Source organism: Mesoplodon mirus (assembly GCF_964341445.2).
Source record: "Mesoplodon mirus genome assembly, chromosome: 12".
Classification (NCBI taxonomy): domain Eukaryota; kingdom Metazoa; phylum Chordata; class Mammalia; order Artiodactyla; family Ziphiidae; genus Mesoplodon; species Mesoplodon mirus.
Genome location: NC_138988.1, coordinates 69,672,545 through 69,696,982, shown reverse-complemented (window position 1 = coordinate 69,696,982; position 24,438 = coordinate 69,672,545). Strand labels below are relative to the sequence as shown.

General features: G+C 52.1%; 2 protein-coding genes across 5 annotated transcripts in view; one reads left to right on the top strand and one right to left on the bottom strand.

The window, feature by feature from the left end:
• The window catches only part of FGD2 (FYVE, RhoGEF and PH domain containing 2), a 43,168-nt gene extending 38,345 nt beyond the window's left edge, over positions 1-4,823 (bottom strand). The window contains exons 1-2 of the mRNA XM_082639882.1: positions 4,792-4,823; positions 840-998 (exon numbers count right to left, since the gene is read on the bottom strand). Coding sequence (XP_082496008.1) covers positions 840-852 — 13 coding nt within the window. The 5' untranslated portion in view covers positions 853-998; positions 4,792-4,823. The remainder of the gene's footprint in view (positions 1-839; positions 999-4,791) is intronic.
• A 71-nt stretch (positions 4,824-4,894) lies between these two features.
• Positions 4,895-23,259, top strand: MTCH1 (mitochondrial carrier 1). Of its 4 annotated transcripts, none has more exons than XM_082639885.1 (12): positions 4,895-5,246; positions 9,421-9,505; positions 12,662-12,768; positions 13,178-13,255; positions 13,623-13,680; positions 14,007-14,058; positions 15,521-15,580; positions 18,153-18,246; positions 20,362-20,409; positions 20,580-20,647; positions 20,925-21,000; positions 21,934-22,192. In XM_082639885.1, exons 1-12 carry the CDS (start codon positions 4,926-4,928, stop codon positions 22,009-22,011), a joined length of 1,125 nt encoding a protein of 374 aa, XP_082496011.1. In that variant the 5' UTR covers positions 4,895-4,925; the 3' UTR covers positions 22,012-22,192. The 4 variants fall into 4 exon arrangements, with proteins under 4 accessions (XP_082496011.1, XP_082496009.1, XP_082496012.1 ...); XM_082639883.1 differs by having other exon boundaries at positions 18,153-18,297; XM_082639886.1 differs by lacking the exon at positions 21,934-22,192 and adding an exon at positions 22,435-23,259 and having other exon boundaries at positions 4,897-5,246.
• The last annotated feature ends 1,179 nt before the right edge of the window (positions 23,260-24,438 follow it).

Below are 24,438 nucleotides of genomic sequence, written 5' to 3'. Positions count from 1 at the left end.
GCAAGTGCTACAAATCAGGGCTTTTCTTTTCCTAGAGAGCCAGTTATTAAACACTTACCAGCACACCACTGCACATAAGGATTCAGACTCTGCCACAGGGTGACAGGGAAGCAGTGGAGAAGGGAATAGTTTTGTTTTTCTAGTTATGTAAGAATTCACACGAATGTGTGCAACATTTTGACCCTTTAAAACCCTTAGATACTCACTAAAAGGAAACAACAAGAATCTTAGTCCTGAAATATTTCTTCCTTAATTAAGGAATAATGGTCTTAGAAGAAAATGCCCAGATTTTAAGAGTACAGTTTGGTGAGCTTTTACTAGTGTACCTACTCACATAACTACCACCCTAGTCAAGATGAAAAATGCTTTTATTCCCCCCAGAAAGTTCCACATGCCTCTTTCCAGTCATTCTTCCACAGGTAACCACTGTTCTGATTTTTATCCCCACAGATTAATTTTGCCTGTTTTACAACTTCATATAAATGGAATCATACAACATGTGCTCTTTTGTGTCTGGATTATTTCACTTAGAATAATGTCTTTGAGACTCACCCATGTCATTGCCCATATCAATAGTTCATGTCTTTTCAGTGCTAAATATTCTTCCACTGAATGAAAAGTCCTGATATTGTCTTAATCCCCAAACTCACCCAGACTCGGGGCAATGGCCCATTAATGCTTGATTTTTACTTCAGGAGAAGAAAACTTCTTCCCACCTCTCAGGATAAACAAACATTGGGCACAAGAGATTTAAATGGACTCACCTTTCTCCACCAAGAGCAGGATGATAGAGCAGAACACCAACCAGGCATTTGACCCTGGGTGAGTACTGTGCTCACCGTGACACACCATGTCTCCCCAGAGTGTAGAGGCCCCATTTCCCCGTCTTCACTCTTGTAGGCTTCATCCCAAGGCCTTGGGACCTATTAGTCCCTTAGCTGTCTTCTATGTTTCTCCCAGAAGGCTTAGGGATCTCGCATGCCAATACATCTGGTGACCTGCACGATATGCCAGAATTCCTGAGATGATGACAGTTATAATGTACCTTCTTTTAGCCTAATTAGGACAAGAGGTGATTCCTGAGTTAAGGTGAGTATAGGACCCCAGGAATTCAGTACAGATGGAAGGCCAGCGCTCCCCACCCCTACCCCAGGCAAGCAGGTGAACAGAGGCAGCAGCCAGAACATTCTTGCTCAGAACTAGTAAACAGGGAGCCTGCATCCAGACAAACCCATCTTCTTTATACCAGGATAAATTCTGACACCTGGGCTTCCCCAGGTGAGGCCTGAACTCTCATGCTGGCCTTGGCATCACCTCAAGTTCCTTCCTGACCTGGTTTGTGTGATGTCAACTTAGTTGCAATAATGGGTACTTACTATTTTGTATTCTCTCTTTTCATTGTAACAGTAGTTCCCCACAGGATCCCGGGGACTGGTGATCTATATACCTGGCAATTCTCAACAGTATTCTTTTTTTCTTTTTTTTTTTTCTTTTTTCCTGACTGCACCACGAGGCTTGCAGGATCTTAGTTCCCCAACCAGGGACCGAACCTGGGCCACGACAGTGAAAGCACCAAGTCCTAACCACTGGACCACCAGGGAATTCCCAAGAGTAATATTTCTTGTTAATCCTCTGCTGTTTGTTTGGTCCTACTTTGGGGCATATGGGTCTTCCTAAAGTTTCCATTCTTTTTTTTCCCTTTTTTTCTTTATTTTCTTTCTTTATTTTTTTGGCTGTGTTGGGTCTTTGTTGCTGTGCGCAGGGTTTCTCTAGTTGTGGTGAGTGGGGGCTAATCTTTGTTGCGGTGCACGGGCTTCTCATTGCGGTGGCTTCTCTTGTTGCAGAGCATGGACTCTAGGCACACGGGCTTCAGTAACTGTGGCACATGGGCTCAGTAGTTGTGGCTCGCGGGCTCTAGAGCACAGGCTCAGTAGCTGTGGCGCATGGGCTTAGTTGCTCCGCGGCATGTGGGATCTTCCCGGACCAGGGCTCAAACCCATGTCCCCTGCATTGACAGGAGGATTCTTAACTGCTGCACCACCAGGGAAGCCCCCTAAAGTTTTCATTCTTTTTTTTTTTTAATTTATTTTTGGCTGCATTGGATCTTCGTTGCTGCGTGCAGGCTTTCTCTAGTTGCGGTGACCAGGGGCTACTCTTCGTTGCGGTGCGCGGTCTTCTCCTTGCAGTGGCTTCTCCTGTTACGGAGCACGGGCTCTAGGTGCATGGGCTTCAGTAGTTGCAGCAAGTGGGCTCTGTAGTTGTGGCTCGCAGGCTGTAGAGCACAGGCTCAGTAGTTGTGGCGCACGGGCCCAGTTGCTCCGCAGCATGTGGGTTCTTCCCGGACCAGGGATCAAACACGTGTCCCCTGCATTGGCAGGCAGATTCTTAACTACTGCACCACCATGGAAGTCCAAGTTTTCATTCTTTAAGTGGTGCTACCATAAATAACTTTGTACAACTGTTAAAAGTATATTTGCTCATTCATTTTCTAGCAAGTATTTAGTGGGCTCCTACCACGTGCCAGGCACTGTGCCAACCATGAATAGGATAGTCCCTGGACTCCAAGAGCTTACAGTCTAATGAGGAGACTGACAGGAAAGCAGGCAGCCACAGTGCTGCACCGTAAGCCCTGTGAGGAGGCAGTCACAGAGGGTAATGGGAGGCACACACAGGGAGGCACTAACCAGCCCAGAGCTAACTGCTTCATAGCTCTGAGTACATACTGCCAGGTTGCTCAGTAGAGGGAATACTGAGCAAGATTTTCTTTCACTCAATCACTTCAGTGAGTACACTTTTCATTTCTAGATGAGCTACTTGATTCCTTTTCAAATATACCTCTTCTTTTTTCACAATGTCCTTTTCTTTTTTTTTTCAGCACTTTCTATTCTTTGCCTTCATTTGAAAACTACCATTTTCCCCTTAAAGTTTCTTTCAGATTACTTATTACATCAAGTTCCCACGAGTATTAATCCTCCTGTTTTGCGCATTTACTCTTGTAATGGAATGTGTTTTTGAGTGGTTTGTAGTATTTTTATCGTGAGGATTTTTTTTTTCCTTCCTCTTTTTGTCCCTGTGAGCCCTGAGTTGTGGAAACACAGCTACAGGGCAGTTTTGCATTTGCTTCCACTTCGTTCCCTAGGGATCTAACAGCTTTAACTGACCTATTTTTACTTTAATTTCTTGGGCTAAACTGTTCAATTACTTAAAAACAATTCACTGAACATTTACTATATGTATATCACCACAGTTGGTGCAAAGATACAAAACAATGCAACACAATGTAGCTGCTTTACAGGGAACCATTTTGAAAGGACCAAACACACACAAAAAGTAAGGTGACTACGTAAGGCAGAGTAAAAGGCCTAATGGTGGACACACTATGGGGTTCAGAAGGAAAAACAGAGAGCTGCAGAAACATGGGGAGGAAAAGCCCAGAGGAGGAGAAGGTTTGTGTGAGGAAGTTTCAGAAGGAAGGTAACCCCACTCTTCCGGGTGGAGTTAGTAAGGCACTGTTACGTTAGATAAGGCTGTGGATGTAGCTGACTTTAAGGTCCCTTTTAAGAAAGCTAAATCAGAATCCAGGCAAAAGGAAGTCAATTAAAGTGCTCCTGGGGGTGGGAGGTAGGTTTGATGAAAGCTGTGTTTGAAGAGGCAAACACTGTAACCTGAAAGGGCTAGGAAGCTTTCCAGTGACTCACACCAGAACAAACCTGGGTTAGAGAGGCCAGAGTGGGGGAGAGAGCAAGTGAGGGAGGCGGACTGACAGGATTGAGATGTGGAAAGTGTACGCAGTCTTTGTTGTCAGGAGTAGCCAGCCGGGAGGTGGCTTTTCAGGGGGCAAGGCAGGAAGGGAGGCAGGAAGCTCAGACTTCAAACCCGGATTAAGGGGTCAGAAGGCAGATGTCTATTCTAAAGAACTTTCTCACAATGAACACAGGATAAATACAGTCAAAGGGATCAGGTCACCCATTGCTGTGTCCCTGCCGACTCTTGGACACTCGCTTTCTTTCCGTTGAAACAGAAACTTTTATCGAGCACCTCCACAACTAGCAGGCTTTAGGTGTTCTTGCAGGGGATGGGCACGGTGCCAAACATGAACAGGGCACGTGCTGGAATAAACACCTTGCTCACAGGGCTGCTGAGAGGATCATACTTGAGTTATCTTGCTGCAAAGCACTTCAAAAGATGGCACAAGTAAGTGCAATTTAAGAGCCAGTTATTACTCATTTTTATTACCTAACGACTAGACTAACGGCGCCTAGCAGAACGCTTGCGTGTGCTCACATTGAAGGACTAAATAAAACCTTCAGACCCAGTGAAGTAAATAGGGCAAAACACATTTTCTAACCATGAGCTCTAAGGCAGGTTGGCGAAGAAGGGTCAACTGCAAAGGAGGAGGACCACAACCGCCGCGGTGCAACTGGATTTGGTCTGGTGGGGAGGGCAAACGGGTGAGACAAGGCTGGCGAGCGCGAAGGGACTCGGCCTGCAGCGGGAGGCCCCGCAGGCAGCGGGGCCGCAAAAAGGCGGGCCCAGAACTGCGGAGAAAACTCCCGAAGCCTGGGAGGGGGATTGGAAGCGCCTCAGACCATATTGGGGGCATCTGGCTTCCAGAACCTCCGAGCCCCGCCCCTGCCGCTCTCCGGGGCTCCCGGGGGAGCGCCCGGGCCTGCGGCCGCCTTCACAGTCTCCGAACCCACGGCCTGGTCGCCCGCGACCACTGACCCCCGGCTCACAGCCCAGCGCTGAGCCAGGACCCGACCCCGCCCGGGGACCGCATCCGTCGCTTACCGCCCGCCTCGCCTACACTCCTGCACTCCCCCGCGGCCGCGAGTGGTGCGGCCCGGCCCCGCCCCCTGACGCCAGCGAGGGGCAGGGCACCCGTCCCATCACGTGACGGGGGAGTGACCTCGCCGCCCCTTGCCATGGGGGCTTCCGACCCGGAAGTGGCGCCCTGGGCTCGCGGCGGTGCCGCGGGGATGGCGGGAGCCGGAGCAGGAGCTGGAGCTCGCGGTGGAGCGGCGGCGGGGGTCGAGGCCCGGGCTCGCGATCCGCCGCCTGCACACCGCGCACATCCGCGCCACCCTCGGCCTGCGGCGCAACCCTCGGCCCGCAGGATGGACGGCGCATCCGGTGGCCTGGGCTCCGGGGACAACGCCCCGACCACCGAGGCTCTTTTCGTGGCGCTGGGCGCCGGAGTGACGGCGCTCAGTCACCCGCTGCTCTACGTGAAGCTGCTCATCCAGGTGTGGGACCAGGGGCGCCATAGGGAGGTGGGGGATGATAAGAAGGTGACAGGCCAGGATCTGGAGGAGGATGGGGGCGGGGAGTCGATGGCAACGGATATGAGGAGAGGGGCGGGGACGGCGGGTTGGTGCGCAGAAGGAGCGGGAGAGGAGAAAAACGGTGAGGGATTTGGGGATGCAGGGGCCATGGGTTTGGGGATGCAGGAGAAGGGGGCAAAGGGGTCAGCGACAGATTTGGGAGAGGGTGGAAGGAACGAGGGATTTGGGGGTGCAGGGGAGGGGGCGATGGAACGGAGAGATAGGTTTGGGAGACGAAAGAATGGAGGCGATGGACTTGGACTAGGAGGGAAGTGGCAGCATTTTGGGGTGAAAGAAGAAACAACAGAATTGGGGGAGGGGTGGGAAGTTTTGGCGACTGGGTGGGGAGGAGGATTGGGGGTCAAGGCAGAATATTCAGAAGATGAGCACATATTTAGGGTGAAGGGGAGCAAGAGCTCTGGATTTGATAGAGATGGATTTAAAGCGGTTTGGGGTTGGGGGGACAAAGGACTGAGGGTCATGGCCAAAAATTTAGGAAAGAAAAAGGGGCATCAGACTCCGGGGAGGAGGGGACCGGGGCACTGGATTTAACGGTGACGGAATTTGGTGGGAGAGGCGGAGGCGAATCGGTTTACCGGAGATGGGGGCTCTGGATTTGATGGCGACGACAGATTTGATGGGAGGAGGGGACAGGATGACGTGCTTTGGGGGAGGGGAACAGATAGGGCGACGCAGTGGGGGAGGGGTAGTGGCGATTTGTCTGGAATGGGGAGCCAGGAGGCTTTTAGGGGGAAAGGGATGACGCATTTGGAGGAGAACACTGAATTCACGGTTCGGGGTGGGAGCTGTATGGGGGGATGGGCTGAGGGGTATGGGCGTAGTGGAATTGGGCAGAAGGGCCAGTTGGAACACAGGGTAGCAGGATGTGTAGGGGCTGGCAGAAAATGAGGCTAAGGTAGGATGTCTCTGGAATCGAGGCATGCAGGGGCACTTGGCATATTTGGTGGGACCAGCAGTGCCTTACAGATGAATTGGGCTGCTTGAGAAAGGGAGAGATGGAGCTGGAAGGGGGCGCCCGAGCTGAGGTGGAGAGAGTGCATTTGGCAGAATTAGGTGGGCATGACTGAGATGAGCACAATGTAGATGTGGATGGTTTGGGCTTGGACTAATATCTGAAGATTTAGCCTAGAATTTTCAGTTAAGTTGGGGGGCGGGGTTTGAGATGGAGACCTAACCAAGACTTGAGATTTGATTTGAGTTGAGGCAAATGGGTATCAGATTTACTGTCCTGATAATGGACTGAGAATGGGAGATACAGTTGGAATGAGAGGGACTTGAGAATAGGAGTAATTGAAATCTGGAGTCTGAGGAATGGGGGCAGTGGATTTTGGAGTGTGACAAGGAATGTGACAAAGAACGAGGAGATTCCTTCAGGGACATTACGATGCCTGACTAGAATCTAATCGTGACTGAGATTTGGAAATGGCTGATGGGGGAAGGTCGAGACTGGTGTTTGGTTGTGATTTGGGAGTGAGGGCTCCTTTACTTACAAAAATTCAGGTTGTGTTTGCAGCAATAGAGATTCCAGCTTTGGGAGAGAAATTGAGGCTTTGGAACTAACTGGTGGTACTTCAGATGAGAAGCAAGGATGATGGAGTGAGATTGGGTGAGGGCTGGGACTTCGGGGTGGCTGATAGGAGTGTCTGTGGAATGGAGGATGTTAGAGTACAAGGAATGGGGGGGGCTTCATGTGAAGGAACCTGGAAGTGGCTCCATCATTTGGACCTTGGTAGGTTTGGTTTACAGGAGAAGAAAATTGAAATAAGGGTCACTTGGAAAGGCAGTTAAGGAATGAGAGAGAATGGAGAATGAAGGAGGATAGGGAATTGGGGAATGAGGAAGTCCAGAGGGTGGAAGAACTGTATGGGGGGTGGATACGGATGGGTGAGCCCAGTTGGGGTGACAGGTGGTCTACCCGATGTGAACGCAGCTGGTGCTGAGTGTAACATATTTGAGGGTGAAGTCTTTTTTTTTTAATTAATTAATTTATTTTTGCCTGTGTTGGGCCTTCACTGCTGCACGCGGGCTTTCTCTAGTTGTGGTGAGTGGGGGCTACTCGTCGTTGCGGTGCACGGGCTTCTCACTGCAGTGGCTTCTCTTGCTGCGGAGTGCGGGCTCAGTAGTTGTGGCGCACGGGCTTGGTTGCTCCACAGCATGTGAGATCTTCCTGGACCAGGGCTTGAACCCGTGTCCCCTGCATTGGCACGCAGATTCTTAACCACTGTGCCACCAGGGAAGTCCTTGAGGGTGAAATCTTAATGGGTATAGCTTGGGAATCAGAGATAACATCTTGCAAAAAGGAAGATCCCTGTTTGGGGGTGGATGGCAGGATTGGATTGGCAGATCTGAGGGCTGTCCCGATTAAGTGAGTAAGAATGCAGTGCCTGAGATCAGGGCTCATGGGTGTTAGAGATTTGAGGGACTGGCTCTGTCAGTATATGGTATAGAACCGCAGCTTTGGCTGTGGTTAGGACTGGGTTAACAGATTTGGGGATGAAATTGGGTGAGTAGACTTGGGAACAGATAACTAGAACTTGAGAGTGAAGGGAATAGGAGTGAGATAGGGTCAGCGTGCCTTTGATAACACAGGTGGAAGTTAAGAAAATAGACTCAACAGATTTGGGAGCCATGGGGATACAGGATGAAGGGAACAAGCAGGTTTAAGGGTGAAATTGGAATCGATGGGCCTCCCCAGTTGTTGTGACTGGAGTGGATAAGGCAGCAAAAGAACGTTGGCTCAGACTTGGAGTTGAGGGTGTAAATGGAATGCTGCCTGTATGAGAGAACAAAATCAAAGCAAAACTAACCTCAGAACCTTCGAGCTTTTAACCCAGAAGGGGAAAGGTCTGGAAGGGGAGGGCTAACTGCTTGGTTCACCTGGCCAACCCTTTCCTTCAACTCTCCTGGGCTAGATGTTTTTCTTTTAAGAAGTTCTCCATCGTGGAGGGGGTTTCTTAATTTATGATCAGTAATCTGTCATGTAGCTCAGAATCCCATCCATAAGGGACAGCCTGAACTTCAAAACACTTGACTAAGGTGAGGAAGAAAGGAAATTGAGCCCAGAAAACGCTGGAAGCATACCTAGTTCTATTTAAGGCAGAGCTTCCCAACCCTGCTGTTTCTACGCTCTTCCACATCCAAGAGGCGCTCCTCTGGTCCATGGATTTGTCTGGCCTGCTCTGAGGGACAGGGCTACGGCCCTGGTCCCCTGCCAGGGAAAGGCCTTCTCACACCCCACTAAGGCGCTGGTCTCCTAGACACCTTGCCCCTTGCCTGGCAGCAGAGAATCTTCTCATTAATCGGCAGCATAACAAATGGCCTCACCCCTCAGGAGAAACCTCTCCTCCTCACAGAGGTTTGGGTGGCTTGGTCCTTCACCCACCCATGAGTTTAACACATACCTTAATTATAACCAGCATCTATCTATACAGCAAGAATTATGATAACCCTGCAGAAATGAGGGGGTCATTCTGTCACAGGGATACGGGGTGATCAAGATTAGATCACAGTTGAGGAATTGTTTGAGGAGCAGCTGGGATTCGAGGTGGCTGGGAGTGAGAGGGACAGATTTGTCGACATCTGCAGTGGGTACAGTAAGAAATTTGAGTGTGGGGTGAATGAGCTATCTGAAGTTTGGGGCTGAGATTTGGGTGTGATGTGTTTTGGTGTTGCTACATTTGAGATTGAGACTGGACTGATGTTTTAACCTGGCGATGAGAATTAACTGAGATTTTTTTCTGAGGTGAGCGTGGGGTTTAGTGTACATAAACATGGGGGGGGGTTTCTGCACTGGAAATATCTGGAATTGGAAGGTAAGAATGTTGAGGGATGGGGTGACTTGGATTATGGTAAGGGTGGTATCTGGGACTGGACATTTCTGTGCATTGGGAGATTACACGATGTTGATAGTAATAGACATTGATGAAATTTTGGGTATGTTTTGATGGGGAAAACATCAACAGAAATGGCATTTGACTTTGTGGGAGAAGAGTTAGAGGCCTGGGAAAGGTGAGAAGTAGTGAGACTGAATCAACAGTAGAATCTGACTTTCCCTTTGTATTTGTTGATTCTGAAGGTAGGTCATGAGCCGATGCCCCCCACCATTGGGACCAATGTGCTGGGGAGGAAGGTCCTCTACCTGCCGAGCTTCTTCACCTACGGTGAGTGTGCTTCCCAGGCAGGAAAGCCCACACCGAGAGAGACAAAAAAGAAGCACCAAACAGGGAACAGGCCCAGGTGGCCCTGGGGAGCACACCGGGCAGCATCGGGCACCCAGAGTCAGAGCCGGCATGGAAGGGGGGTCAGGCAGCAGGGCGTCAGGATGGGAGCAGGTGACCAACACAACTTTGGTCCATCTCCTCTGTGTGAGCTGCCAGCTGTCAGCCCAGGCAGCAGGATAGGGAGACAGGTGCCTGAGAGAGGGCAGTCCAAGACAATGGTCCCTGTCATCCTGGCCACCCCAGGCTGTGCCTGGAAGTGGGGGTAGGGAGTGGGTTTCCATTTTTTGTTTTTTGTGTTTTTTTTGCCTTCTGAGCAGTCTGGCTGCCCTTTTAGCAGTTCTTTTACTTTCCTGCTCCTCCAGCAGGAGGCCCATTGGGGCCTCCTGGGTTCTTTTCCTTTGTCCTGTTCCCCTGCATTCCTCAGGCAGTGGTGCCTACTCACTCAGGCATCTCCATCCCCTGGGTGTAGAACAGTACATGGTGGGTCTCAGCTTCACCCCTGGTGTGCCCTCGTGAGCTGCTCGAGCTCAGGAAGGCTGCTAACTGCTCTGGCCCCATACTCCGTATCAGCTTCTTCATGCCCAGGCCCTCCATCCAAGCACCCGCCCCCTCCGCCCCCTGCAGCCTTGCCTGCCAGAGGGTCTCTCCATCAGGAAGCCCACCACGGTGGAGCTTCCCTGATGCCAGCAAAGCCCACTGGCTGCCTGTGCAGCTCATTCCCTGACCCCCAGCTGGCCAAGGCCGTTTCAAATCCACCATCCCTGTCCCTCTCCCAGTCCCCACCCTTCCCAGACTTCTTTATTTTTTTTTATTTTTTTGGTCACACCACACGGCTTGCAGGATCTCAGTTCCCCGACCAGGGATTGAACCCCGGTCACGTCAGTGAAAGCCTGGAATCCTAACTGCTAGCCACCAGGGAACTCCCCAGACTTCTTTAAATGTGCCTTTGCTCTCTGTGTTCACAGCCAGGCTGACCCTCTCGTGCTCCCTCCACCTCTGCTCATCTTATCTGTTTAGTCAGTCTAGCATCTTCTCTGAAAATCTTTCTTTCTGCCAAATAACTTGGGGCCTCGCCTCCTGTCACCTTTTTTTCACTTCACACCCTGCTGGCAGAATCTGATGTCATGTTTCTCTTCTAGTTTTGCCATCTCATTGTTGAGTACAGTATAGAGCCAGGTGGAACATGTCATTTTGCGGGGAAATCTGTTCGTATTTGTTTCACTTAAAAGTTGTCAACGTGGGGAAGGAGGACGTCACAGAATCAGGGAGGCACCCCCCGCCGTAGTGCAACGAAGCCGGTATGCAGAGCGACGCTGGATTTGCGGGAGGCCGGGGTGGCGGGCTGCCAGCCCCTACGTGTGATTCCTCCATACACCACTATGCAGGCTCTAGCCGTAGAGAGGTTGGAACCCAGATCATCTCTGTTCATGTCACACAGTCATTCCCGAAAGGACTCAGGGCAGAGGGGTCTTGACAGTCACCTTACTGCCTCTTGCAAAGATGAGCAGAGTTCTGAGGTGCTCCCCCCGCCCCCCACCATTTATATAAATGTTGTTTCAGTGCAGATGGTGTAAGCAGACTCCTTGTGTTGGGGAGGGGCTCAGCTGTCTGGCTGTCTAGCGACCGTCTGGATGGGGTCTACTACTCCCCCTCAGCTATGAAAAGCGCCACAGCTGCCATGACATTCTTTGGTGTTCTCCCGGAAAGAACTTCCTGGAGAGTTATCAGGGACTACAGAGAAACCATGGAATGATGGAGCCCCTCGCGAGCCAGGGGACCCTTTGGGCCCACAAAGACCTCTGTAGACGTTTCTGCATACCTTTGTCTGTTCTCACTTTTTCGTAATTCAGCTCTGAGATGGGGAGAAATAGGGGTCCTTACTCCCTTTTTTTCTGGCTAGGAAATTGGATGGAAAGAGGTTAAGTGTCCTGCTGGAGACCACACTCAGGCTTTATCCCGCCAGCTCTCCCTTCTGCTGACTGGCGCTCCCCTCCCCCAAAATAAACCTTCCTTCTGCCTGTTCACTCCGTGAAGCAGGACGTCCTGGCCACGTCGCCCAGTGTCCTCTCTCCTCCTACTCCTCTCTTTCCAGCACCACCCCAATCTCAGGAAGCCAAACATGCAGGTACCAGGTGCTCTCAGGACCAGGGGAAGCCCATACAGCTGCCACATGGAATTGCTGTTGGCAGACATGTGGCAGAGGAGAGAACGGCACCCTCCCTTGCTGGTTCCCGCCACTGTGCGGTGCTGGAGAGCTAAAGTCTTGGCTCGAGGGGAGCACATTGTCTGAGGGAATGTTCTGCCAGCTTCCAGGTATGCAGGTTTATAAAAATACGTCTCCTTTTTGAACATCATTTAAAAGTTGATATTGAATAAAACAGCAAAACATTAAGAAAGTATCCTTTTAGAGACCCAAACAAAAAAACACTGACTCAAACAGGGTCAGGGTCCAGCTTCCCTGACCACTTAAGTGTTTTTCTATAGAATAGTTCATTGGTGCCTCTGTTTTAGTTACTTCTCCACTGGCTTTCCCCCCTGTAATTAATAAATGCCAGTAGGTGCCAGGTGGGATCCTGGATGCAGCACAGTGACGAGGTGGGGATGGCCCTCTCTGTGGCATGCTCAAAGGACACTCTTGAGTCTTTCCCCTGGGAGCCCTTCCTTTTCCTTTTTCCCTACCTTAGGTTGCAAACTTCATCACTGCTTGTGGTTGCCTTTTTCCATTTTTTCTTTTCCCAGAGAAAAACATTTTTTATAAGCAACAGAATTGGTTCCTAGGTTGCAGCACTTAAGTTGCTGAGTTGAGAAACTGTAGTTAAGTTTGCCAAGTAGATTTTCCAAACTACAAAAAGAAAAACATATGAACTTGTTTGTCAGAAAAATATGTTTTGAAGGTTTTACAAAAAGAAATGGGCTAGAGAAGATGTTTGGGGGCGGGGCCCGATTGCTTCCGTGGCCCTGGACGGTGCTCCCTTCCGTGACTGAAGTCAGCAGGTACTAAAGAAGGACAAGCTGCGTCTGGTCTGGGTGTGAATGTGACCCAGGAGTGGGTGCGTCTGGGCTGAACGTGACGCTGCCACCTCTGCTTTCTTGTAGCCAAGTACATTGTGCAAGTGGATGGGAAGATAGGGCTGTTCCGAGGCCTGAGCCCCCGGCTGATGTCCAACGCCCTCTCCACCGTGACCCGGGGCAGCATGAAGAAGGTGAGCCCGGGGTGAAACCAGGACCGGTTGCCCGAGGTTCCCCTGAGCCCCCTGCCACCCCTGGAGGCAGCCATGTGCACCAGTCCTGCTTCTCGGTTCCCACACTGGTCAGGGCTCCACCCCAGCACCAAAGCCAGACTCCAAGCCCTGGTGGCCCAACGCCGAGTCTCCTCAGTTGGAAAGGCCCCTGCCTCACCATCTGCCTGCTTTCTTACAAATGTGACACTAGGCAGGGACTTTCTCCCCCTCTAGCTCCAGCCCCAGGGTGTTACCCAAGGCGGGCCCAGCTAATGGACATGGCCAAGAAAATAGTAGGAGCTGTTTCCTGCCCTCTCCATCCCTTCAAAGTTACATCGAAGAGGCGCACCTGTATTTTGCTTTTGATCCACTTTTGTTCTTTGCATCTCAGGTTTTCCCTCCAGATGAGATTGAGCAGGTTGCCAACAAAGATGACATGAAGACTTCTCTGAAGAAAGTGGTGAAGGAGGTAGGTACCTGGAATTGGAGAGGAGAGCCTGATTATCTCTCACTGCCCAGTTGGGCAGGTCACTGAAGTGTCACAGTTGGGGCCTGCTGTGTGCACAGTGGGGTGGGATGTGGGAGGAGCCCCAGCAGGGCCACTGCAGGGAATCACAGAAAGCCTCTCAGCCGCCACGGGACCTGGCCTGGGACCTGGCAGCAGTCCTGGTTAGAGGGAATTTTGTGTGGGTGACCAGGGGGGCCATCTGAGGTAGACCGACCCCACATGGGTGCTGCAGGATCCCAGTTTTTCCCCCGTAAGTGCTTATAGCTCCCAGTGAGCACCAGTTCCAGAGACAGGCCAGACCAAGTCCCCGCCCTCTGCTCTCTTGCAGACCTCCTATGAGATGATGATGCAGTGCGTGTCCCGCATGCTGGCCCACCCCCTGCATGGTGAGCCGCCCCATTGGAGACTGCATGTCAGCCGTGGGGTGACCCCTCATGGGCTGTAGACGGGCAGCGGTAGAATTACTGGGAAGTAGTATCACTGGAATTGGCCGGGAGTTCAGTCCAAAGGGAGCTGGGGCTTTTCCCAGCCAGAAGAAAGGGGATGCCATGGTCATGGGGTGTGATGGGGAATCCCAGGGGCCCTCCTCCCCTCCCGCGCTCTGACACAGGCTGTGTTGTGCAGTGGCCACTGTGCCGGGCACCCCACCCACAGCTGGGGAGTCTTGGACTTTGGCCACCATGTCACCTGTGTGTGTTTTCTCTTTCCTCAGTCATCTCAATGCGCTGCATGGTCCAGTTTGTGGGACGGGAGGCCAAGTACAGGTGGGTAATCCTTAGGGTTGGCAGGAGTGGCCCTGTCACTATTCAGAGTGTGCCAGGACAGGCCATAGTGTGGTCAGCTCCTGCCCCTTTTCTGCCCTATTTCTTAATGTGCCAGCTTCAGAGGAATGGGGTAGTGGCTTCCATAGTCTGGGTCCAGGGGTATTTTCTCCCTGTCTTGTCTGGGGCAGCCCTGGATGAGCCTAGATGCCCTGCAGAGGGGTGAGTGGGACTGGAGTCTAGTTGGATTAGGAGTCCTGGCGGGGTTCCCTCCTAGACCCCCTAGGTTATGCCCTAGCCCTTTTTCCAGCTGTCACAGAAGCCAGCTTAGAGTTCGTTTCATCCTCTCCTAAGCAGCTGTCCACCCCATGGCCTTGGGGCTTGGCCTTCCATTGTTTACCAAATATTTACCCAGCACCTGCCATGCCTGGCACTGAGCTGGATCTGTAGGGGCATAGGTGTGTTGACACAGTCCTTCCCTGTGGCACTTGTGCCCTCCCTGCCCCTCTGAGGCTCAGTGCAGGACAGGAGGTGGGTCCTGGAGGCTCGTGGCAGGAGTACATGCATCTGTTATCCTTCCTCGCTCAAATTCTTATTTCCTGGGTTCAGTTGTTTTCTGCTGCTGTCCTTGGGGCCACTGCCCCAGGAAGCTTGGCTGCCATGGTGCCTCATTTTGAGTTCACTAATGGGAAATTGGCCCATTCCCCCCGTGGGCTTAGAACCCAGTGGGCTGAGCCACTGTCCTGAGAGGAAGGGTAGTGGGGCCTGGCAGGGCTCTGGCTCCCACCGTCTTTCTCCTAGGCTACCCTGGCCCTCTTGGCTTCGCAGAACCTCTATGCAGAACAGGTCACTTGGCATTGTCACAGGTCACAGAGGTTGCACTTGAGCCTCCTTTGCATTTCACACCTAAGACATCCAGCCTGTCCTGTGATCTCTAACAGGCTGCAGTGGGCAGGGTGCGCATCCCCGAGTTCCCTGCTGGGGAGGGCCAGATGCCTTTTCCCAAGCTGCATCTGTGCAGTCTGATTGCAGGGCCTCCTGCTGCAGGGCCCTGTATTCCTTCTCTGCCCTCTGGGAAGGTGCTTCTCTCCACTCACCACCTCTCCTCCTCTCTCTGTGAGACATGCAGGCTTCTTTGCCAAAAGGTTGTTCAGCCAGAAGTAAGCACTAGAGCCAGGCAGGAGAAGGTCCCGTCGCCTCTGCAGCAGCCCAGGCTAGAAGGTTCATTCCTACATTCCAGATCCATAGAAAAAAGCAATAGAGAACTAGGGTTCTGCCCCTGTGGGTGGTTGGGTTTCCCCAGTCTCCATAAACTGCGTAGACGCCCTCTCACTCCCCAACAAGAGCTGTAATCATCTACGCTTGGGTTCTGCCTGGTGACAGAGAATGCCCCCTCCCCATCCCGGCCAGGGCATGGGCTTCTCCAAGGTGCCCGGGTGACGTTGTATCCCTATGTTCTCCACAGCGGCGTGTTGAGCTCCATTGGGAAGATTTTCAAAGAAGAGGGGCTGCTGGGATTCTTTGTGTACGTGAGTTTATACACCCCATAACTGGCCACGGAGCATGGCTCTACTAACAGGCGCATTCTCAGCCCTCAGGCCACAGCTGTTGGCCTCAGACTAACCACAGGGCTCTGTCCCTGCCTGAGCAGCTGCACCTTGGCCCGTAGAGCTCCATGGCCTATGCGAGCTACGGATCATCGGGAACAAAACTGCCCAGCCCTGTCCACATCACGGCTTACACAGAAATGGTACTGTTTGTCCAGCACGCTGGGGGTGGGGGTGGCCAAAACCGCACCCCCGACCCCACTGTCCCTGTCCATGTGCTCCAGGGCTGGGGGTGGGCACGAGGCTGGTCTTTAGGGCTTCCATCGTCCTTGGTTTCACTGCTGAAAAGTCACTGAAAACCTGTGACTTGGGCTGAAGGTCAAGCTCTGGCAGCTCACAGGCTGACTCCAGCTGATGGATCCTGTTTGACATAGCACTTCTGAGAAATTAGTTCTTCATATTCAACATTTAGGATGTTTCACAAAACAATCCCTATTCTGCCTTCTCTTAAAAAGTCAAGACCTGGTCCTGCTGGGCCTATGTTTCTGCAGAGCAGATGTCTTCAGGGCATATAGTCTCCTGAGGGCCCTGGACCCCCTGCCCTCCTTGGTGTCTCACACCCATCTTACTCCACCTGTAAAGAAAACTCACACCGAAAAGACTGTAAACTACAAACAGAACCCCAAATCCAGGCCTGACGAATATTTTTTGTTTTGCTTTTTTAAGGTCTAGGCAGAGACATACATGCTGTGTACACAGTACACTAGACGTGGGGCTCTCTTTTAACTCATCTTGTGGTTTCATCATCGGCCGTGTGTGTGTGTGTGTGTGTGTGTGTGTGTCTCACTAGGAGGGGGGGTGTGTGTGTGTGTGTCTCACTAGGAGGTGATTTTGCCCCAGGGGACATCTGTAATGTCTGGAGACATCTTTTGATGGTCACAGCTGGGATCTAGTGGGTGGAGACCAGGGATGCTGCTAAACATCCTGCAGTGCAGAGGTCAGCCCCCATTGCAAAGAATCATCCAGACCTAAAGGTCAGTAGTGTCAAGGTTGATAAACCTTGATTTATATACGCACATATTCATATGTATATTCATATCTATGTATATGTACACATATGTATGGGTGTGCATATATATGTGTGTAAATAAATATTTGCTTGTGTGACTGGTGCTTCAGACCCTAAAACACTACATATCACCACCTCTGGTGTTTTTCACACTCATTGTATACATTCTTTTCTGGTGTGTGAGTAGGATTCCCACACAACAGATACCTTACCCATTGGGTTCTTTTTTTTTTTTCACGTGTTTATAGAACAGGTGATGTATGTACTCAGAAAGCACTGAGTGTACCTGTGAAAAGTCAGTCTGAGCACAGGTGGAAGCAACAGGATTGGAAATTGCATTCATGAAGGATCACTTTATTTATATCTCTCATATCATAGATGTGTTACAGGTATTTTGAACTTTCAAATATTTTGAAATAAGATTTTTGAAAATTCAAAAATCATAATTCTGTGTCCTCTCTCCAAGAGATAGCTGTTCTCCTGGAGATCTTTCCATGTCCTTCTATATCTAAACAAGCGAATAAACACATTCAAAAAAAAAAAACCCACAAGGGCTTCCCTGGTGGCGCAGTGGTTAAGAATCTGCCTGCCAATGCAGGGGACACGGGTTCGAGCCCTGCTCCGGGAAGATCCCACATGCCGCAGAGCAACTAAGCCCATGCACCACAACTACTGAAGCCTGCGCGCCTAGAGCCCGTGCTCCGCAACAAGAGAAGCCACTGCAACAAGAAGCCCACGCACTGCAACGAGAAGCCCACGCACTGCAACGAAGAGTAGCCCCCGCTCGCCGCAACTAGAGAAAAACTCGCACAAAGCAATGAAGACCCAACGCAGCCAAAAATAAATAAATAAAAAGAAAAAAAAACCCCAAACCCACAAGTATCACACAGGACCCACTGGTCTCAATCTGGCTTTTTGCCCTCAGCACTGTATCTTAGGGAAACTTCACATTAGTGTGTAGAGATGCGCATTCTAAAGGCCATCACTTTAAAAGTCAGCCCTCCTTGTAAAAGCTTGTATGGAATGTTTTTAGTGGAACATTCCAGGGGTGAATACAGGTGCACTGAGCAAAGTGTTTTGTGAGAGAGGATTGGGTAAAAAGGCCAGGAGAAGACTGCTAACGTGTAGGTACTCTTTCATAATCTGCATTGGAAAATCCCGGATTTTGCACCATTCACATCTTAAGGCCCAGCTTCTGTGGTTTGAACACCGCTTGTGAGGCCATAAGCTTAACTTGTGCTGTCAGATGTAGCATATAACACACATACCACCCCCCACTCCCCATGGAGAAAGGAACACTGCTTTCCTGCTGTGGATAGCTGCTGGCCCATGTGGCCCCTGCGGGCTTCCTTCCCGATGTGGTGCTGGTGGATATGCTGAAGTTTTGAGCTTGGAACATCCTTGTCTGCTTCCTGGGTGTGGAGCCCCCAGGAATTGTTCTCTTCCCTCCCCTGCTTATCTTTGCTCACCTTGTTTTTTAGCGGCTTAATCCCTCACCTCCTGGGAGATGTGGTTTTCTTGTGGGGCTGTAACCTGCTGGCCCACTTCATCAATGCCTACCTGGTGGATGACAGCGTGAGTGACACCCCAGGGGGGCTGGGGAACGACCAGAATCCAGGTTCCCAGGTTGGTTGGAACAAGGACTTGTCCATCTTTCCATGTACTGCTGATGCCCAGGGTCTGGGGCAGACTTGAGGACTCTGGGATTCTGAGTACTGGGCCCCTAGGGCTGGAGAGGGCCTCTGGGGAGGGGTCTGAGGAGAAGACTGGTTGTCCCTGGGTCAGCTTTGCCTCTGAGGAGAACGGCCTCGAGGGAGGAGATTGCTAACAAGACGTAGAGGGGTTTATGGAATGCCCGTCCCTAGGCAGCTTTAGGTCAAACAGACCCTAGCTTATCCACGGCTAGTTGGAGGCAGTGACCCAAACCAAACTAGGGATCCCTGGTAAATCAGGACGTAGACCAGCTAATAATAACCCTTGAACTTATGCTCACTGTTTTAGGCTTTTTCAAGCCCTTTAGTGAACATTGTGACATTTGATCCTGACAGCACCTCAGTTGTGAAAGGAACAGAGCAGGTATAACATCCTGTTTTACAGACAGATGAGACCCAGAGATTGAAGGGCTCTCCTGGGGCCCTTGCCTGCGAATTGACAGGGCTGGGACTAGGTCCTTCCCTGGGCCAGGCTGAGGGTGCTTCAGTCAGCTAGGAAGTGTACCATGCAGGTGCACCCCACTCTTGTTAGCAGTGGTCTACACAGCCTGGTATGCACAGACCTCTCGGCAGATTGGGTCAGGCACGGGGAGGCCTTGGTCCTTCTAAAAGGCACTTGTTGAAGAAAGGATTCTAGGGATCTGATAGGTCAGCTGGTTCGGCCTGACCCAAGATAAGAGTTGGGGAGCAGTGATAGGCAGGGGTTCCTGGGAGCCAGACATTCTAACAGCGGGAATCACCCACCCTCGGAGGCTGGGTGAGGGATTGGGGACCTGTCTGCCAGAATCACCTTGTTGGGGTGGGCAGGGTTCATAGTCTCCGTGTGTCTGTGTCTGGGCCCCAGAATGGCAGTTCCGGTGTGGGGGTGGTCCGGGAAAGAGTCTGTAGTGAGGGATGCCTCTCAGAGCTCGCAGCTGGGGCAGAGGGAAACTGGCCATATGAATTGGGTAGGTGAGTCTTACTGGCCTTTTAATGTGAGCAGATTCCAGTTGCTCCATAGAGAGCAGCTCCCACCTGCAATTACGGTAGCACAACAATGCCCCTTTCTCAGGGGCGTTACGGGTGGGTCAGCTGCTGCCTTCACATACAGAACAACCTGGGACAGCTGGGGTGCCTTGAGTGGGAGGGGTGTCCCACAGCTGATTGGTTCCTCCAGTCCAGGTGGGCAGGTGTTTGACCAGGGGCTGCTGCACTTACCTCACTGAGAACAGCAGTCGACACTTCACCGAAAGTATTTTTCACGTGCTTTTCTGGCTTAAAGGCTAAGATGAGGCTGCTCAGGCAGAGGGCTGAGCACATCTCCGCCCAGGGTTGCAGGGCATCCATCGGGTGGGATGGCCATGTCACAGGAAGCTGAGGGATAGGTAGTCACCCTTTGTAGTTTGGGGCTGTTTCATGGGCAAAGTTGACTTCAGGAGTTGGGGCCTGAAGGGGATGAGAGTTTGGTGAGGTAGGGTGGCGGTAAGCCCAGGGCTGCCCTTCACCTTCTGCTACAGGACCCAGGATTCTGTGTGCAGTTCAGATGGGTGCCTGACTTTCCATTCAGTAAGCACTTACTGTGCGCTGAGCCCCGGGCAGGCACTGATCAAGGCAAACAAAGGCCCAGCCCTGGCAGCTTACAGCTCGGAGGAGGTTACGTAGGCCATAGCCCGTGATCCCACCTACCTCGTCTCTTCCACTCACCATCCCTGGCTGGGTCACAGAAGGCCCTCCAGTCCGGATATCCCACTTCTGCCTCCCAAATCTTCTCTTGGATCTGACTGCCAGGCCACAGAAGCTGCTGGCAGGCCCTGAAAGGGAGCGCAGCGTGTGCCACGGGCGTGTGAGGAGCTGAGTGCAGAGGGGGTGTGAGGCCAGTGCGGAGGGTGAGGTGAAGGGGCTGCAGACCAGGCAGCGCAGACGGGGCCGGGGCCTGCATGTTTGAAGTCTGCATCCCGAGGTACCTGGGGCAAACCAGTCTCCCTTTTTGTCTTTTCAGTTCAGCCAGGCCCTGGCCATCCGGAGCTACACTAAATTTGTGATGGGGGTAAGTCTGGCCAGCTGCTCTTCCCACTGAGCTGGGGGCCTGGGCGGGGCTTTGGAGGCCAGCTCTGGAGATGGCTGGAGGCAGGCCTCGGTCTAGGGTGTGCCTGCTCCTGGAGCCCGGGTCGGGGGCTGGTGGTAGGTGGGCTCACTGACCCTCAGGTCTCCCTGCAGATCGCAGTGAGCATGCTGACCTACCCCTTCCTGCTGGTCGGTGATCTCATGGCCGTGAATAACTGCGGGTAGGTGTGTGCCCCTTCGCAGGCACCCTGCCAAGGCTGCTGGGGGGACCTGGCTGAGCCCGTCCAGTGCCCTGCCCCCTCCCACCTGCTCTATGTGTGGGCTTGGCCCACCAGGCCCCTGGCTTCCTCTGGGATTCATCGCACCCCTTTGGGAGGAATCTGTGGTTCGGTATGGGGGTGGTGGCAGCCCCAAGCCATTCCTTCCTGAGGGCTCCTTTTCCTTAGCTGATCCGTCTCCCGCTGTTCTCTGGATCTAACATGCTCTCCTTCCCCGCAGGCTGCAGGCCGGGCTACCCCCTTATTCCCCAGTGTTCAAATCCTGGATCCACTGCTGGAAGTACCTGAGTGTGCAGGTAAGCCTGCTCTCCAGGGAGGTTTTTCTCACTTTTCTACCACATCAGTCAGATGGAAAGGTTTTTGTGGACTCTTCATTACATGGAAAGTTAAGGGGTTGTCGTGGAATCTGATGTTGTAAGGAGGATAAAGAGGATGTAGACTTTTGGTTTGAGGCATTTAAATTAAAATTTCAATTTATTTTATTGGACTGGCCAAAAAGTTCATTCGGTTTTTTTCCGTAACCTGTAAAAGGGGTTTGAGGTGGTCAGATCTGAATTTACTTAAGAATTACACATCAGACAAGGTCTTCTTTTCTTCAACTCTCAAAGACTCTTAGAACAAGTATGAGGGAGCCCACAGGGTAGGTTGTGAAGCCCAAGAACTTCTTATACCTCAAGTAACCTGGGATGAAAACACATCTGGCATGTTGGAGGCCGGCCCCTCCCTCCACCCGTGCAGGATGCCCCAGGTGCCCAGGAGAGCCTGAGGGTGGAGCTGGGCCATGTGGTGAGCTTGGCAAGGGTGCCAGTCTTGAAGTCTTTGTGTTCTATGCCCAAGCACGGTCCTGCTGGCTGGAGCTCTGGGTCAAGGATCCAGGTGGCTGGCCCAGGACAGATCCCTGACTTTTCCTGACCTTGGTTGGCTTCAGAGTAAAATGGGGCAGTGGCCTGGGCAGGAGGAGCTAGCACACTGACTGGCCTCAAGGTTGAGAAAAGGACGGATAGGAGGAAAGCAGGGAGGCCAGAGACAGACGCAGGCCTTCCAGCGAATACAGTTGATCCTACATGCATCACGTCCTCTAGTATTGGAGGAGCCCCAGTCCACTTGGGCTCTGAAGCCAGAGGGCAGTGAGTCTCCTCTGGGGGTTTCCTACTCAGTAGCCCGGTGAATACTGGACACCCGGGACTTCCCTGGTGGCGCAGTCGTTGAGAATCCGCCTGCCAATGCAGGGGACACGGGTTCGAGCCCTGGTCCAGGAAGATCCCACATGCCGCGGAGCAACTAAGCCTGTGTGCCACAACTACTGAGCCCGTGCGCCTAGAGCCTGTGGTTCGCAACAAGAGGAGCCACCGCAGTGACAAGCCCGCGCACCGCAACGAAGAGTAGCCCCCACTCGCCGCAACCAGAGAAAAGGCCGTGCTCAGCAACGAAGACACAACATAGCCATAAATACATACATACATACATACATACATACATACATACATACATACATACATACATAAATAAAAATACTGGACACCCTGTGGCATGAAGTAAACCGCTCCCTTGTGCTTCAGCACAGAGCAGATTCTGACCTTGCCCTCAGGAATGCAAACCTAGGCCCTCTATTTCTGACTCAGGGGTCTCTGAGCTACTGGACCCTTCTTTGTCTTTCGCTGGCCTGGCTCTGGGGTGGGATGAGAAGCATGGCCTCCCTTTCACTGACCCTACTGCTCCTTCCAATCCAGGGCCAGCTCTTTCGAGGCTCTAGCCTGCTTTTCCGCCGGGTGTCATCAGGATCGTGCTTTGCCCTGGAGTAACCTGAATCACCTAAAAAAAACCACGCTGTCTCAGCCTGGCCACCGTGGGTGAGGCCTGATCATCTCGGGGCACCTGTAAGACAACCAACCCAGCAGCACCTAGATGTGCTCCAGCACAGCTGGGCTTCGGTTTCCATATATGCCTTGTGTCTGTCCAGAAGTAGGGGTTGGGTGGGGGTGAGGCTGCATCCAGTGGATTGGTCACTGTTAGAACTGGGGAAGGTGGGGTGGGGCTGGGGAATTGGGGCAGAATCCCCTTACTTTGCAGATTTCCTGAGTCTGCCTTGTGCAGGGGGCCAAAGAATGGCTTGTGGAGGCCCACGTTGGATGGGCAAAGGCTCATGAAGTCAGGTCCCAACCCCCATTCACACCCCTCGAGTCAGCCCCAGCTCTCATCCTGCAGCTCAGCTGGGAGTTTCACTCTCTTGCTTTGTAAATAAGGTGTGATCCCCTTTCACGAGGCCGCCGTCATGTCCAGGCCTTTGCTAGGAGGCTGTCTTCGGTTTTCTCAACACTACTTTTCTGATGAGGCAGCACCTTCTGAAAGGGAAATCATGTGACTGCTCAGAACGTGTCCTTCTCGTCAAATGTTCATTGGTTTAATGGTGATGCCTTACGTGCAGGATATGGTTACCCGTGCACTTGTGAACACCCAGATGTTAGGCAGATCAGTGTCTAGTCCTATCCAGTTTAAAGTTCCTAATAAGATTTGACCCTTTCTCCCTCAAATAAATTCATTGGTGGTGATTTGGAGCTTTGTGGGGAGTCTCTTATTTTTATGAGCTTAACTGTCTGCAGGGTCTTTCTCAGTCCTTTGTGGTTGTGTGAGAAGGGTTGTGTGTAAAGTGACAGGACTGGGGGCAGCCTGGCCTGGGCATGAGAAGAGCCCGGGCTTGGTGTAGATCAGCCGGGCGGGAGGCTAGGGGGGTGTTGGGGGGGGCAGGGCGAAGGCTCGGGTCATTGGGTGGTTTTCTGAATTAGACAAGCCGAGACTCCAGTTCACAGAGCAACAGCTAGTGCCTAGACCTCTTCCCAGGTAGACAGGAGCTCTAAAGGTCCTCCCAGCTTCAGAAAATGTTCCACCCAAACCCCCAGCTGTCCTCTCAGACTGTTTGCAGATGACATTGTTGGGTTTTACCAAGTCGGTTGGTGTAGCAGTCCCATGGTTACAGCAGGAGTGGACACAGGCCCAGCTGAAGCACTGAGCTTGGCCTTCTCTGGAAAAGGCAAAGCTCCCTTCATTTGCTTCTGCCCAACATTTGCTTTTGCCTATAAACAGGCAGAACTGACAAATGGAATATGCTGGCCCCTACAGACCATGGGCTTCCAGCTAGCTGATGGGGTTTTAATACCAGTTGAGGGCCAGCTTGGTTCCCCAGATGTTTCTCTGCCCTTGCTCTAGGGGAGATGGCTTCGGGGAGCTGGGATTTGGGACTTTGGTCATACTTCCTCACAGGTATGGGCTGGGTCATGCCCAGGGAAGGCCCTGGGATGCTTTTGCAGAACTGGTTTTCCCCATTGGCCTAGTAACAGTTGCCCCAGTTTACCTTATGTATCCTTGTTCCCCAGGAACACAGGAGCATGCCTGTGCAGGTATCCTGTAAATGTACATTGGTGGGGGTTACTAAGATCTCACACTCACTTCAGACAGCTGAAGTGGCAGGGAGGGAAAGCACATGGCAAGGTGAGCAGGCCAGGCCTCGCTGGCATCAATTCTGTAGAGGAGGAAGGCCCTTTAGAGGTGTGTCTGCCACACAGCACATGACCTTTCTCTAGCCCAGTGTGGTTTCCCATGGCACTGACCACTGCCCTGGGGTAACTTTTCTTCCCATTGTTCCACCCTCAAGTCCTGTTTTTGCAGAAATTTCTTCCTGTGGTCCCCCAGATTCAGGAGTCTGAGCTGAGCTGGTCCTGAAGAGCCCCTCCCTCTGA